This window comes from Cnephaeus nilssonii (genome assembly GCF_951640355.1).
Source record: "Cnephaeus nilssonii genome assembly, chromosome: 12".
Lineage (NCBI taxonomy): Eukaryota > Metazoa > Chordata > Mammalia > Chiroptera > Vespertilionidae > Cnephaeus > Cnephaeus nilssonii.
In genome coordinates, this window is record NC_137083.1 from 19,142,828 (window position 1) to 19,158,144 (window position 15,317).

General features: G+C 37.4%; 1 protein-coding gene across 6 annotated transcripts in view; it reads left to right on the top strand.

Annotated features, from left to right (window-relative positions):
• DGKB (diacylglycerol kinase beta) overlaps positions 1-15,317 on the top strand; it is a gene marked incomplete at both ends in the record, with an annotated part of 464,423 nt that overhangs the window by 91,630 nt on the left and 357,476 nt on the right. For all 6 annotated transcript variants that reach the window (XM_079785451.1, XM_079785454.1, XM_079785452.1 and 3 more), the window contains 3 exons: positions 6,057-6,174; positions 8,580-8,668; positions 8,758-8,874. In XM_079785451.1, coding sequence (XP_079641577.1) covers positions 6,057-6,174; positions 8,580-8,668; positions 8,758-8,874 — 324 coding nt within the window. The remainder of the gene's footprint in view (positions 1-6,056; positions 6,175-8,579; positions 8,669-8,757; positions 8,875-15,317) is intronic.

Here is a 15,317-nt window from a genome sequence, read left to right on the forward strand (position 1 = left end):
AGTTTGCATGGCATACGTGATTCTGATTACAATAAAAATTTATACCTGAGACGTATTCTTTCTCTCAAAAATATCTCAATTTTGAATGAATTAAAAAAACAAACCACTGTATTTTGTAAGAAACTCTGCTCCAGTGTTTGGCAAACTTTATAAAGGGGCAGTTAGTTCATAATTTAGGCTTTGCAGGACTCAACTGTACAGTTCAGAGCAAAAGCAAGCACAGACACTCCATAAATGAAAGAGCATGACTGTGGTTCAGTGAACTCCTTTCAAAAACAGGTTGATGGCCAGTTTTGACCCAAGGGCCATAGTTTGATAACCCCTGATTTATTCTATCACTAATCTGTCATATTACAAACATAAAGATTTTCTTTTCTTTTAAATTTTAAAAATTTATCTTTATTGTTGAAAGTATTATAAATGCCCATCTTTTCCCTCCACCCCTCTCCTCCTTCCTCCCACCCCCTCCCCAGCTCTTCACTTCATTGGTGTCTGTGTCCATGGGTTATGCTTATAGGCATATAAGTTATTTGGTTAATCTCTTTCCACTCCACCGCCCACTTTCCCTCTGAGAATCGTCAGTCTGTCCCATGCGTCTATTCCTCTGGATCTATTTTGTTTGTAAGTTTATTTTGTTCAATACATTCCACATGTGAGTGAGATCATGTGATACTTGTCTTTCTCTGACTGGCTCATTTCGCTTAGCATAATACTCTCCAGGTCCCTCCATGTTGTCTCAAAGATTCGGAGCTCCTTCCTTTTTAAAGCTGCCTACTATTCCATAGTGTAAATGTATCACAGCTTTTTTATCCACTCATCTATGGATGGGCACTTGGGCTGTCTCCAGAGCTTAGCTGTTGTAAATAACACTGCTATGAACATAGGGGTACATATAGTCTTTCTGCTTGGGGTTTCAGGTTTCTTAGGATATATTCCTAGGAGTGGGATCACTGAGTCAAATGGCAGTTCCATTTTTAATTTTTGGAGGAAACTCTACACTGTTTGCCATAGGGGTTGTACCAGTCTGCAAACACAAAGATTTAAAATTTTGTTTTTAGTCACTTAGGAGAAAGAAATCTAGTTCTTTTTATTTATCTCAATTAGAAAACCCCAGCAAGCCATGAGAACTAATGAAGAAAGTGCACAGAAACAGTGATTTGAGACTGATTTGATGATGTTCACTGAGCCTGTCTTCAGGAAGTGTGATATGGAGAGAAGGAGTTGATTGTAACTCCAGTCAGAATTTTAAAACTTTTCCCTGCATTCCCTCTGCTCAGCCCTGATAGAGCTTATCATTTAGTCTAAAACAGAAGTTTCTTTCATATTTCTAGAAAAGTGAAGTAATTTAATAGTGCTTATTATTTAATGAGTTGGAATTAATTTGCAATGTTATTTCTTCTCTATGTTATACCTGCAGTCAGTTGAAATGGTACCTGGCTAGGTGTGGGAATAGGGGCATTTCTGCAGAGACATCGGTGGAATTTCTCCCGGAGGTCTTTTGAAACATGGTATCCTATCTAATAAAAGAGTAATATGCAAATTGACCATACCTCTGCTACACACACAAGCCATGCCCACCAGCCAATCAGGAGTGAGTATGCAAATTAACCCAACCAAGATGGCTGCAGCCACGGAGCGAGCAGGAGGCTTGGGTTTCCCCAGCAATGGAGGAAGCCAAGCTCCCACAGCCCTGGCCTCAGCTCAAGGCTACAAAGTTTCAATTATAGAAATAATCTTAATTATAGAAGATAAATAAATCCCAACAAAAATGGCAGCAACCACGGAGCAGGAGGCTTGAGTTGCCCCTGGCAATGGAGGAAGCCAAGCTCCTGCAGTCCTGGCCTCTGCTCAAGGCTACAAAGTTTCAATTATAGAAGATAAATAAATCCCAGATACCAGGGCCTCCACTTGGGTTGCTGGGGGGCGTGGTCAGCCTGCGAATCACCACATGCCCCTCCCCCAGGCCGCCCCACACCCCAAGGGAATCCCCACCCTGATCAGGGACACCCTTCAGGGCAAACCAGCTGGCCCCCATCCATGCACCAGGCCTCTATCCTCCTATCTAATAAAAGAGTAATATGAAATTGACCATCACTCCAACACACAAGATGGCTGCCCCCATGTGAACACAAGATGGCTGCCTAAACATGGCCAGCAGGGGAGGAAAGTTGGGAGGGACCAGGTCTGCAAGGAAGGGCAGTTGTGGGCGATCAGGCCAGCAGGGGAGGGCAGTTAGGGGTGACTAGGCCAGCAGAGGAGGGAAGTTGGGGGCAACCAGGCCTTCAGGGAAGGGCAGTTTGGGGGGACCCAAGCCTGCAGGGGAGAGCCGTTGGGGGGTACCAGGCCTGAAGGGGAAAGCAGTTAGGGGTGACCAGGCCTGCAGGAAAGGGCAGTTAGGGACAATCAGGCTGGCAGGGGACCAGTTAGGCATCAATCAGGCTGGCAGGGGAGTGGTTAGCGGGTGATCAGGCTGGCAGGCAGAAGCAGTTAGGGGCAATCAGGAAGGCAGGCAGGCGAGCAGTTGAGAGCAAGCAGTCCCAGATTGTGAGAGGGTGCAGGCTGGGCTGAGGAACACCCACCCTCCCCCGTGCACAAATTTCGTGCACCGGGCCTCTAATTATTTATAATAGTCCTAGTATAGTTGAATACTATATGTAAACTTGAATGTATGTATTCAGGGGAAAAAATGAAAACTTTAGACATTACTATTGATAATGAAATACATTTCAAAAGTTGCAAAGGGCATTTTTCCTTTGAAACCTCCGTTTGACTTCTAGGGGATTAAAAAGAGAGGAAGACCTGGTGCTTCTTGTGATCTTGCATCCTTTTCATCGAGCATGTCTCTGTCACAAACACTTCACTGAGCTGCTTCTTTATAAAGTTCAGTATTTTATAAATATTAGAAAGACATTTCTGTAAGAACAAGATTTTTATGAAATAAAGTATGATGAGCCTACAAACATCCTTCTGAACTCTTTTGGCTAAAACATTAGAATGTTACAAAGCTCAACCCAATAACATTGACCATATTTGCTGTTTATATAACACCAGGCTTCTGAGGAGCTAAATTGACTTCACAGGTATTGTATAATGAAAGCCCACACCATGGCCTGGGAGAGGAAAGTGGGTGCTTTCATTTTATTAGAGAGGAAGACAAGAAGGGTGAAATGGCTTAGCCACATTTTCAGTGGAGGCCAGGAATCGAGCCTTCCACATTTCCTCCCCTTTTCTTTCTTATAAAAGTAATTCTTTTCTATGACAATAAATATTTATTTGCAACAGAAGTACTAACAGGAACATGCTCAACTGGCTGATAGAATATAGCAAGGGACAGATTCTTCTCCTCCCCCACCAAGTTTATAATCTTAATAAGACAAACAAGACAAGACATGAAAATACAGAGAGTTGGAGTATAATTTGCACTGCTGAGAAGCAGTTGGCTCCTAGTTTCAATTTCTCCTCTTGAAGTCACATACATATTTCATCTTTTGCATATTTTGGCAATATATCCGGCTAAGAGCTATAAAGCTATTTAATTTGTTTTTTTGGTAAAGCGTTTTATGTCTGGGTAATGGATTTGTACATCACGTGCAGCCTGTAACATGGCTAAGTGTTCTGATTGACAGAACACCCACGCTCAGACTTGTTTATTTTTGATAAGGAAAATGCCAGCTAACTTAGTCCATATGTGCTCTTCAACAGAAGGAGGCTAATTCCCATGTAATGGACAATCATTTAAAAATAAAATGACAAGGATGATAAGAACAGCAATACATATGAAAATTGGATTTTTTCCTTTCTTCTTTTCACTTAAAATGTTTTTTAAACATGAAACCATTAGCTTTATCAATATGTTTTTGAAAAATTAACAACCTCATTACTTAAACTTTTCACATCAGGATGTTTTATTCTTAAAAATATAAACAGTTTGGAAAATATAGCAAAGTTAAACAGTTATAGAAAGCATTCTGTTCCTATGATAAACATACTAGAAATCTTATGACTCAAGCAAACCAGAGCTGGGTCCAGAAATTGCTACAAAGCCCGTTTCATATGTTTTGGAAGAAAATTAAAACACTTATGTTTCCTGAAGCCCCCTCCGTGACAACCTTCTGCATAAGTGCTTTTGTTGAGAGCTTGATTCTTCTTTGTCAGAACCATGAATCAGCATTGTCAAGAGCTGGGAGGGGTCTGAAATTTTAGCCTCCTTGCAAGTTCACCAGTAAGCTTGCCCGTTTCATTCTGGATGCTAACAGAGGACATGAAACTCCTGGGTCAGAGACTAAGGACGTGTTAGCTCACAGCGAAGCAAGCAGGGGCTTCTTGCCTGAGCCAGTCCTCTGGGCCCAAGAAGTGTCAGAAGGGTGACAGAGTCCGGCCCAAGTTAATTCCTGTGTAGACCATCAGAGCTTGGAACCACGTCTTAGGGAAACTAAGTTTTTTTTTATATTGTGCAGGAAATAAACCTGCTTAAACTTTGCTGAGATGGATGAGATGTTAATTTTATTTCAACCCACCCTCTGCTCTGGAGGGACACACAACTCCTTGTTTAAAGCTGTTTGCAAAGATAGTCTGGGAAAAAAAAGACAGTTCTTCTGCTTACAAAATGTACAGAAATTTAAGAGGCCCATGGAGCATCATCTCCCAGGAAGCAGTTCCACTAATGTTTCATATTCTGATGCAAATTTGACATTTCTGGTTCTAATCTGAGATCTAATTATTATGGATCTAATCTGGTTCAACCAATGTGGTGATGTGTCTCTTCACTGGAAATAAGAAAAAGTGGCTAGGAAACATTATTAATATTTTTTAATCAAGAGAAATAAGATGATCTGGACATGCTTATATTATCCCACTGCTAGAGAGTTAGTATGTGCCCCAGCACATAGTAGGTACTCAAAAATTTATTAGGTTAATGTATTTCTTAATATTTATTTACTACAACTTGGCCACTTAATGACCTGTAAAGGTTTTGATATAATACCAATAAATGATATCTAAAATTAGTTGAATTTAATACAGTTTGGTGGATGATACATAAAGACTAGATATTATGAGAAAATAATGTTAACAAAAGTAACGATGTGTAATAACTTTGCTTAGTACATTTAAACTTCTCATAGGAGTTCAGGACATTCATAAGCATCATCATTTCATTTTACTTTAATCTTGAACAGTCCAGATGTGATTAAATACCTATTAAGTGAAGTAGATTTTATGATATTATATAGTGTTTTACTTAGAAGAATAAATAATAATTGCAGTTGTTTTGCTAAAATGTGAATTAATATAAACTTAAGGTTTTATTGTGGCAAATAACTATAGTGATTATTGTAAATAAATACAGTAATACAGTTTTAATATTTTACTACCTTCCTATGAGATTACAATTATTTATATTTTATTTAAAAAAAGAGGAAACAGTGATTATGTAATTTAAGTCTTAAAAAGTTAAATTTAAAAAATTTACTCTTGGAGACATACAAAAATATACTAATATAAACTATAACATGTAGGGAATTCCTTAGAATAGCCTTAGACTAGCACAAATAACTGACCGTTAAGTGTTATTCCTTATCCCATCCTTCAGCCTTCTGACAAGATCTAACCACGGACATAAAATTTGCATATTCCAACTACTAAGCCAGTGTTAACATTTTCTTTCCAAGCTTTCATTTGTGAGGTTCTTTCACTCACTTCTCTTTCTTTATTCATTTATTTGTTTATGGGATTGTACTAAGGAGAAAGTATTCCGAGTCGAGGCAGACACATCCCTCCGTTTGGTAGGTCATCATGACAGTTTGGGACATGCTGTTGAACCGCTGACATTAGACAAAAACGTGTGGGTTGCTATAGCATCCGAGATTTGTTAGCAGGATCTCATTCCACTAGCGCACATGTGGTTTTCTAGACTCAGTGGCGACCTTGGAGAAAGTCAGGGATGAAATAACAGATTGTCTTCGAGTGCTTCAGTCCAGCTCTGAATTTTATTGGCAGTTACATATTCCACTGTTTATTTCATTAAGTGCAATCTGTTTCTCTTACGTCCCGGGCAGAACGTGAAAGATGATGGACAGCATGTGTGGAGACTCAAGCACTTTAACAAACCTGCCTACTGCAACCTCTGCCTGAACATGCTGATCGGGGTGGGCAAGCAGGGCCTCTGCTGCTCCTGTGAGTATGTGGTTCCACCTGGACGTCATCACCTCCAGCGAGGAAGGTGGAGATGCATGGAAGTGTCCCATTTGTAGATGGAGACCTAGGGAACGAGCCTGATCCTTCCTGGAACTATGATTTATACTTCCCTGCGGTGTACTTCTGGATGTTGAGGCCACTCTCCTTTTAACTTCCTTCAGTTTTAGAAAACCCTCACTTAGAAAAAAGCTAAGGACATTTTCCAGTTCATTAGCCATATACTTTCCCCTGTAGTTTAATTTACTCATTGTTTCCATTTCTACTGAGAATGACTATAAAAATTTCCATAAGTTTCTCTTATTTATATCTATTTCAGATCTATCCTTTTCATTTCTTTACCCTCTTTTTTCTTTCTAAGTTAGCCACCTTATTTCCATTGATTTCTCATAATGAGTCAGCTCCTTCAGGTCTTTTTAAAAAGCAGGTAAATTAATTGATTCACTTTGCATTCAAATTAAGAAATCACAAGAAATACAAACTAACCTTACAACGTAGGCACATTATTTTTAATGCTATTGTGAGGAAACTTCCTATGTGATTAATGGTTATTGGAACCCAAAGCCTTGCCAGCTCATGAGTTGTGGGTGTTATTTTCAGTTCAGTACATTTATTTTTTTCAGTTTTAATTGTATTCTATTAAGTGAGTCATGCCCAATAGAATTTTCTAATAGTTTACTTTAAAATTAATTTATAAGTCACTTAAGAGTTTTTAAATCTGCACCATGTATGTCTGAGAAACTTCTACATCCCCTGATGCCTCTGTTAAAACAGAGGGTATGCTGTGTCCTCCTCACCTAAGTGTGAAGTTGTCTTGGTCAGGTGATTTGTCCATCCACACCCTTTTCAGCTATGGAACTGTCAAGTTTATTAAACACATGCCGTTTTTGTGTGTTTATATTAAATCTAATCTCTTACTTGGCTTCCATACAATATGTCATTTTCAGGTATTATTTTTAGCAAGCAGTTTCTTTAATAGTATATTTGAGAATTTGAGACTTTCTCTCAGATGTATTATCTCACATTAAAAAACATGGTCCAGGGCCACGTTTTAGTGTTTTCTTATTTAAGGATTTTAATAAGTTACATGAAATTGTCAGGTGTTGACTCCAGCTTCTAAATGGTGGTTCCATTTGAAAGGCGTGTTTCACTAGAACATTCTCCATGTACAGGGGAAGTACTTTGTTTTAAAGTTCTAGTATTTTTAAGGAAAATTATTTTTCATGGTAGATTTTATTGATGGGAGCATAGGAAACACAATAACTTTCAAATAAGGTGAGAGATGTTAAGGTGAGAATTTTTGCTCACAAATTTTAAGTGATTAGTGTGGCAAATGCAGTACCTTTCATATTATTGTCCATATGGAAGACAAAAAGAGAAGAGAGTGTGCTTTCTTCCTCAGTGTTGCAAATGTGGATAAAATGGAAAAGTTTTCCTATATAAATATTATGTGGATTAGCCTTTTTTTTGTTTTAATTTTATGCAGTGGTTGTTTGTGTCTGTTTTGTTAATAGGGCTACATGGTTGTTTTTATTTAATTTTTATTCCATACATTTGTACATTTAGAACTCTTAGTTGTTCTTTTATTAAAAGAACATCTGTATATAGCCCTAAGTTATTTTCATAACCAAGCCAGGAAATAGTTTGAAGATGTCAATGAAATATATGTCTTGGTTTTATGTCACAATTTACATGTGTACATACACATAGATATGTTTTGATGTGTATTGATGCATATTTGCATATAAATATGCATTTTCTTTGCATTTGTGTATGTGTGTTTATAACATGCTGCCTCACAAAGGCTGTTCCTTCTGGACAAACAATGCCATGAGGATAAACGAGGAGGGATGGACTGTCTCTAAAGGCCTGGCTTGTATGATGAAATCTATTGTCTGGAAATAGACTAATCAGCCATTTAAGGTTCAGATAAATCGATAGATGAAATAGTATAAACTCATGGGCTTTTATTCCCATGACTGCCAGCTGCTCTCATGCCTATACTTCGTAAAATATAGATCTCTTTTTCTAGCAAATGACACCAAGACATTTGGCAGTCATCAATTTGTATTTAATATATATATATATATTTTGTCATCTGGAGGTTATTGTGAAAAATTTGAGGGAGTTCTGATTTCATTAAGCATTTCCTGCTATGCCATGATAGAGGAGTCTTGGTTTTTCACATGCATAATATTTCCTGTGCTAATTGGTCTTTTGTATTCCATGGTCAAAACAGTCCACTTGGACTTTTCCTTGATGTGGCTGATTGGATTGATTAGGGAGCAGTGGATATGAAATGAGATTCTGTTAATGTCATTCTTTCCCTATAAAACGGCAACCAGGACCAGGATGAGCTCTGAATCTGTGTCCATGTTTCTTTGCAGTTTGCAAGTACACAGTGCACGAGCGCTGTGTGGCCAGAGCGCCTCCTTCTTGCATCAAGACCTATGTGAAGTCCAAGAAGAACACTGATGTAAGTGTGTGGCAGGGCTGGCTTCCTGAGGGTGGTCTTTATGGTTAATGGAAGTCTCCTCTTACCATCACATTCTTGTTCTGTTCTAGGTCATGCACCATTATTGGGTTGAAGGCAACTGCCCAACCAAGTGTGATAAGTGCCATAAAACTGTCAAATGTTACCAGGGCCTGACAGGACTGCATTGTGTTTGGTGTCATATCACAGTGAGTAACACTGGACAACACATCCACTCACTAGAATCCACTCACTTTGAAGACTGTATCTCAACGCTCCAAGGGTCTGACCCTGGAAGAGCACCCTGAATACAGACTAAGCATTATTTCATCTGGCTCCCAAAGGGAAAAGGTTTGGAGTCAGATTTGTCCTCATAGAATCCAGAATTTTAGAGCTAGTGACAACCTCAGAAGTTAATACTATCAGACACTTTGCAAATTGTGCTCTGTGGAGCCACAGCCAGGTGTGGGCAATGAGCATGGGATCCTGATTGGATAGAGTTCATCTCCCCTCCCCTCCACAACCCTATTTTGGTAGACTTTTCTGTTTTACATATGTAAATTCATGTTAACCTCATAATCTCTGGATTTGAAAAGGGTAGAAGAGTGAACGGTGTGGTGCAAAGCTTAATTATATAGTAAAGATACTAAGGTCAAGGAAAGCTAAGCAAATTGACCTTGACCACATGACTAAGTAGAGAGGCAACTGGGTTCATATTTAGTTATTGATGCTTCTAAGAACTCACTTATCCCTTCTTTACAACATGCTGTTATGCTGTTCCCTTAGTTCAATCATAAAATGAAAGATAAGAGATGTACAGGTAAATTCATTTATGGTATTGACAATAGAAAAAGAAGAGGCAAATTGGTCTTTCCTGGAAAACTTTAGGACTTCACCTGGTTTACATGATTGTTAAAGCCAACTTCAAATAACTTCTGGAATAAATACAGTTGTTAGATGGTACCGCTAGTGTTTCATCTTTATTTTCTGGAAATTAATTAGAAGGCCATTTTCAAGAATAGCCATTTTTGACAACATAATAAAAAATTATTTATAGGACTGGGTGTATTTTTTTTCCAATTGGTTTTGTTTTGTTTTGTTTCTAGCTAGTGTTTGAGTTCTCTTGTTATAGGACAAATTGTTCTTGCTTTTGTGGGAATGAAACAGGTAGGAGCTCTCAGTTAAGCAAATGAGTTCCTCTGTAGTGTCCTTCTCCCCCTCCACCCCATTTAAATGTTTTATTCTTAAATACACACAGATACACATAGGTTAATGAGACAAACTGTGACTTGCTTTTCAAAAATAAAATTAAATACTTTTTAAAAGTGAACACATTGTTTTCAGATACTAAATTGTATTTACATTTGAAACCTCCTCAATTATGAAAAACAGTTTTATTTTTTGAAGTGTTTAATTATTATAATAGGGTGTCCAACAATGATTTAAATTACACATAAGAATTACTCAAACATGCTGAGTCCTCAGTTTTAAGAAAACCAAGATTTTATTTTTTTAAAAATTATGCATATTAAAAATGGTCATTTTTTTCTTATAACTCTGTGAAATATATAGATTTTATAGGAGCCTGCTCCTCATATTTTTCCTGTATACTGCATCTTTCACTAGTTACTTTTTTCCTAGTTACATTTTCAACAGAAACTGAAACTAGAGAATATCAGAATTTATTTCTTCTTTTTATTTCAAGTTATTTTCTCATTCTTCATAAATTTCAAATGTCTTGTCTTAAGTTTATTCCTTTTCTTTTCCTGAAAAAAAAGTGTTTTAAATGTGTACTCAGCTTGAACACTAAAAATATGCATTGCTACCTCTACTAATAGCAAAGCTTTAGAGCTTTCAGAATTTTTTTTATTTGACGCCTGTCTGCATTTAATCATTATGAAGTATATTATTCACCCTCTCCATTCTATGGGAATCATTCTCTGCAAAGTTCCCATTACTAGTGGTTCCCTACTGATACGGCATTTTGAAATTATTTTCGTTTTTTATTCCATTTTGTTTTTCTCATTTTATTTCTTTTGTGTTAACAGCTTCTTTCATCTATGACTCCAAAATCTACATTTCTAGCTCAATCATTTACCAGTTAGTCATTTATATTTGGTCTTGATCCTGGCCCTAACCTTGCAAGAAATTAGGCCCTTTTTTTTTTTTACAAGATGGAAGAGTTCTACTTCCGAATAAGCTTTACTTTTTAAAAATCTATGGATTTTTATGTTTAAATCAGTTCAGACAACAGGCCCTAACATCTTATTCTTAACTAAAGATCAATGTGTACATGAAGATAATTTTATTTGTTCACTATGGCAGAACACAGTCTAAACCAAGCATGTCAAACTCAAAGGCTAACGCGGGCCAAATAAACAAGGTTTAAATTTGTGTGTACCGCAAAAAAAGACAAAAGCTTCAATTTTCATAGAAACGTAGGTTTATTTTGATAGAGACATGCTGAATGCAAAGGGCTGAAATAAATGAGTAATCGTTAACATAAAATAATAGAACATTTTAATAAAAATTAATATTTTTTCTTGAACATTAACTTATCAGACACTGAATAATTGCACAAATTAATAAGTGTAACGCAAATAAACCTATTTTTTCTTGTTCTCCAAAAGCGAAATATTCCCTGTTGCTTACACCAAATAAATCAGTACAGGACTAATGACGTGGCAATTCAATTGGCTGCTAAAATATTCACTGCTGGTATTAGTGGAGAGAAATGGTGCACCTGTGCGTAAGGGAAATGAATGCAACACAATTATAGTAATCAGTCATTAGCGAACATTGTAGTTCGTTATTAATAATTATGTACAACAGGATATTGTAAAAATTAAGTTATGAATTTTTTATTACAACGTTTCTTACATACTGTTTTATTGGCTGGGCTGCAAAAATATTCATTGTGGGCTGCATGTGGACCACGGGCCGTGAGTTTGACATCCTTGGTCTAAACTATAAATATCTTTATATCTCTCAGTTCACTCAGGAAATAAGCCCACCACGAGCACTGTGGTTTAAGGCAGAATCAGAAAAAATGGCCGTCCTCTTACTAAGTTGTTTCCATCGTGAGGCTTCCGGCTCACCTCAAGCTTATTTGCTGTAAACCTTGGTCTCCAGGGTCCCATGGGTATTTGGGTTGTGAAACAAGAATCACACTAAAAAATAAGAGAGTTCTCATATATTCAGAAAAATATAAAACCTTATCAAAAGTAGCCTCTGAGTACTTTTGGATTTTTTATTTGAAGCAATTATAAGAACTAATTAATATATTGATTTTGTACCACGGTTAAACAGAATAATTTACTAAGACCATTTATATATTTAGTATAATTCATACTTTCTTCTTTAACCACGGTGTGAAAATTTTTAGTGTCAAGTTGATTTGCTCTTGACTGATGCTCACCTACTACTACCGATTGCCTTTAAACAAACTGAATCTTCTTTCTTATGTCTTCATACATCCCAGAAAGTGCTATTCATGTAGCAAAGAGCTAGCAGGAGTTGTGACATTGATGGAATATGGCACCATCGATGTGGAGCTTTAAGAAAGCCTATCTGAATGAAGTCCAGGAGGAATAGATTGCAGAGAGAAACAGAGAATGGAAGTTGACTTCATTTCAGGGTTTTCCAAATGCTATTACTTTCTTTTATATATTACCTTTGGAAATGGCTTGAGTTTTTGAAGTCAGACTGATCAGATTACTAAGATGGTCATTCTCCAACTAATAAGATAGTAGCTGTGTAATCTTGGGCCAGGTATATAAAGGTTTTGGGTCATTTCCTAATTTGTAAAATAGAGTTAATGATATCTATATTGTAGTATTGTTAATAATAATTCAATAAGTATATGTGTTTAGGACAGAACCTCATATATAGTAAGTGCTCAGTAATTGACAATTATTATCATAGTGAAACCTAGGTAAAATATTATGTAGGGTCACAAAACCCAACTCCTGGCTCTCAGAAGACACTGCATGAATATTACTCATGCCATTTCTCTGGAGGGATCTGTCTGTGGTTGCCCAGTCAAAGTTGGTACAGCAGTTCCAGTTCTGAAAACATCCAGAACCATGTGATCCCGATTCTCACCAAATCCTAGATGAAGCTGATAGCAACTATTCTAACTCTATCAGACATGGTATCATCATGCTTCTAGACATTGGAAATAGAGTTAGAAATCTATTTTATTCTTGTCTTTCACCTTTATCTCCTGTAGCAAACCCATCACTGAGACTTGAAATTTTCTCCTTAAAATATCTCTCTCTCTCTCTCAGATTACAGTTTTTGTCTCCATCGTTCACAGCCCAAGTGCAAGCTCTTAGCACCTCTTAACTAGATTAGATCTGAATCTCTTGGCTTATTTCCTTAACAGAAGGTACTTTTCCTATAATGCAGGCTGCTTATCACCTCCAGAATCATTTTCTGAAAATACTAGTTTATTATCATATGCCACCTTCAGCAACCTCTACTAGTTCTTTGATCATAAATGCAACCCTCACCTCCTTTCCTGACCTGCTTTTCAGTTCCTCAAATATCAGACCCTAACCTAAGGCATGTGGCGTATATACTGTTCACTTCTATGGTCCCCTTCGGTAGCTCTGCATATTGGTTGACAGTCCCTTGGGAAGGCCATGCTCCCCCGCTACCTGATATTGTGCTTACTCTAATCCCTTCAGTGTACCCACTTTAAATTTTTTACATCTCAAGAGCATATTAAATTCTATAACTTTCTTGAACATTTCCTTGACATACTATTTCTTTTTTTTTTTCTGAATACTGTCTGTACTTTTAATCCACACCAAAAGGAAAGGCTGAGATGCTCTCCAGTGGTTATATGTCTGCATGCTGACATTATCTACACTGCTGGACTACCATCTGATCCAGCTCGGGTCCAATATACACGTTATTTCCCTAATCACCCAAAGTTCTTGATGGAATGCTTAATTTAGAGGAGGCCCTCTCTAAGTTAAATGTAATGACTGATAATGCTACTCTTCTTACTGTTAATGTGTACTGTACATATATAACTTAAATTCAGATTTTAAAGCAATCTTGCAATATACAAATATACTTCAGCTATGCAAGTAAGTTGAGACAAATTTTTAAAGATATAAACCCATTTTAACACCTCCTTTAAGTACGTACCTCTGATTTCTTGATGTTACTCTATTTTGCCATCTTGTAGTTTTAAAGATAGGCTCTTTGAACTGAATTCTATCTTCAGCAAATCTAGCCAGTTAAGGAAATGAAAACAGAAAAATCCTGTTATAACAGGTCATGTGTGGTCAATGCCGGCAAGATGTTCAAAGGGCCCTGCCCCTCTGTCCTTCAGAGTCACTGGAAACTGCAGCCAAGATGAAAAATCAGTACTCTCTCACCGTGTGCACACAATAAATTTTATCTTGGATCCTGCTATCTATAAGAGCTTCTTAGAGTCTGCATTCTCAGTGTTAGAGAGGTTGTGCAGGTTCAGAAAGCGAAAGCTTTTTCTCTGGGAAACCCTGGTACTTAAGAGCCTGAAGACACATTGTCTGTCCTTGGTTTGGGTTCAGTTTTCACACTGATGGGCATGCTTGTTTCCTAGGACTACCATACCAAAATACTCCAAAATGCATGAGGTAGCCTCATTCTCTCATTGTTCTGGAGGCTAGAAATCCAATATCAGATGTCAGCTGGACCATGCTCCCTCTGAAGGCTGTAGGGTAGGACTCTTCCTTGTCTCTCTCTTCCTGGTTGTGGTGGTTGATGGCAATCCTTGTTATTCCTCAGTTTGCAGCTTCATCACCAAATCCCGAACTCTGTTGTCCCATGGCCTTCTTCCCTCCATGGCTGTCTCTCTGTGTCCAGATTTCTCTTTTTCCACAAGGATACCAGTCATTGGATTAGAGCTCAAACGAATCCAGTGTAACTTCATCTGAACTTGAACGCATTCATAGGTACCAGGAATGAGGATTTCAACATATCTAATCTGGGGGATCTAATTCAACCCATAACACTTGGTAATCCATTATCTCTAAATCCCAAATTCCAGGGCCATGATTTAGTCTAAGAAAACTGACTAAGTACAGTAAGTTAATAATACATTTAAGCCAGTCACTAATTTTATTTTGAAGAAAATATGCATTTTCCAAATCAGTGTTCATTTAATTAGCCCTGTTTTTTTCCTGTGGCTTCAACTGCTTCTTTATCTTCAACATCTCTTGCCTCTTGACAAAGATCAGCAGTTCCTGATTAGATTAGACCACTTTTTTTTATAAGGAGTTAACATGCTGCTGACAAGCAGAGCTGCTAATTATGGATGGATGTGTAAAGGTACTTTTATTTCAGATAATGCAGCCAGATGTGCTTGGCTACAGTACAAGTAGCCTTAACTCCAAGGCAGGGAGTTAGTATAGAAGACTTTTTAGGTTGAGGGACATAGAACTACCCGTTCCGTAGAGTTCTGTCATCACCCACAGTAAGTCAGCACTCTTTATACTCCTATCCTGGGTTGCTAAGTAACTGTTACAGAGGTAAGTTTATTGTGAAATTTAATTTAACCGTGACTTAAAAAGGGGAGCTTTTGATTCAAAACAGCAATAAGATGTACATCGTTTCTTTTTTGTTTGTTTTGAATAAGACATGTTATTTATTTTTA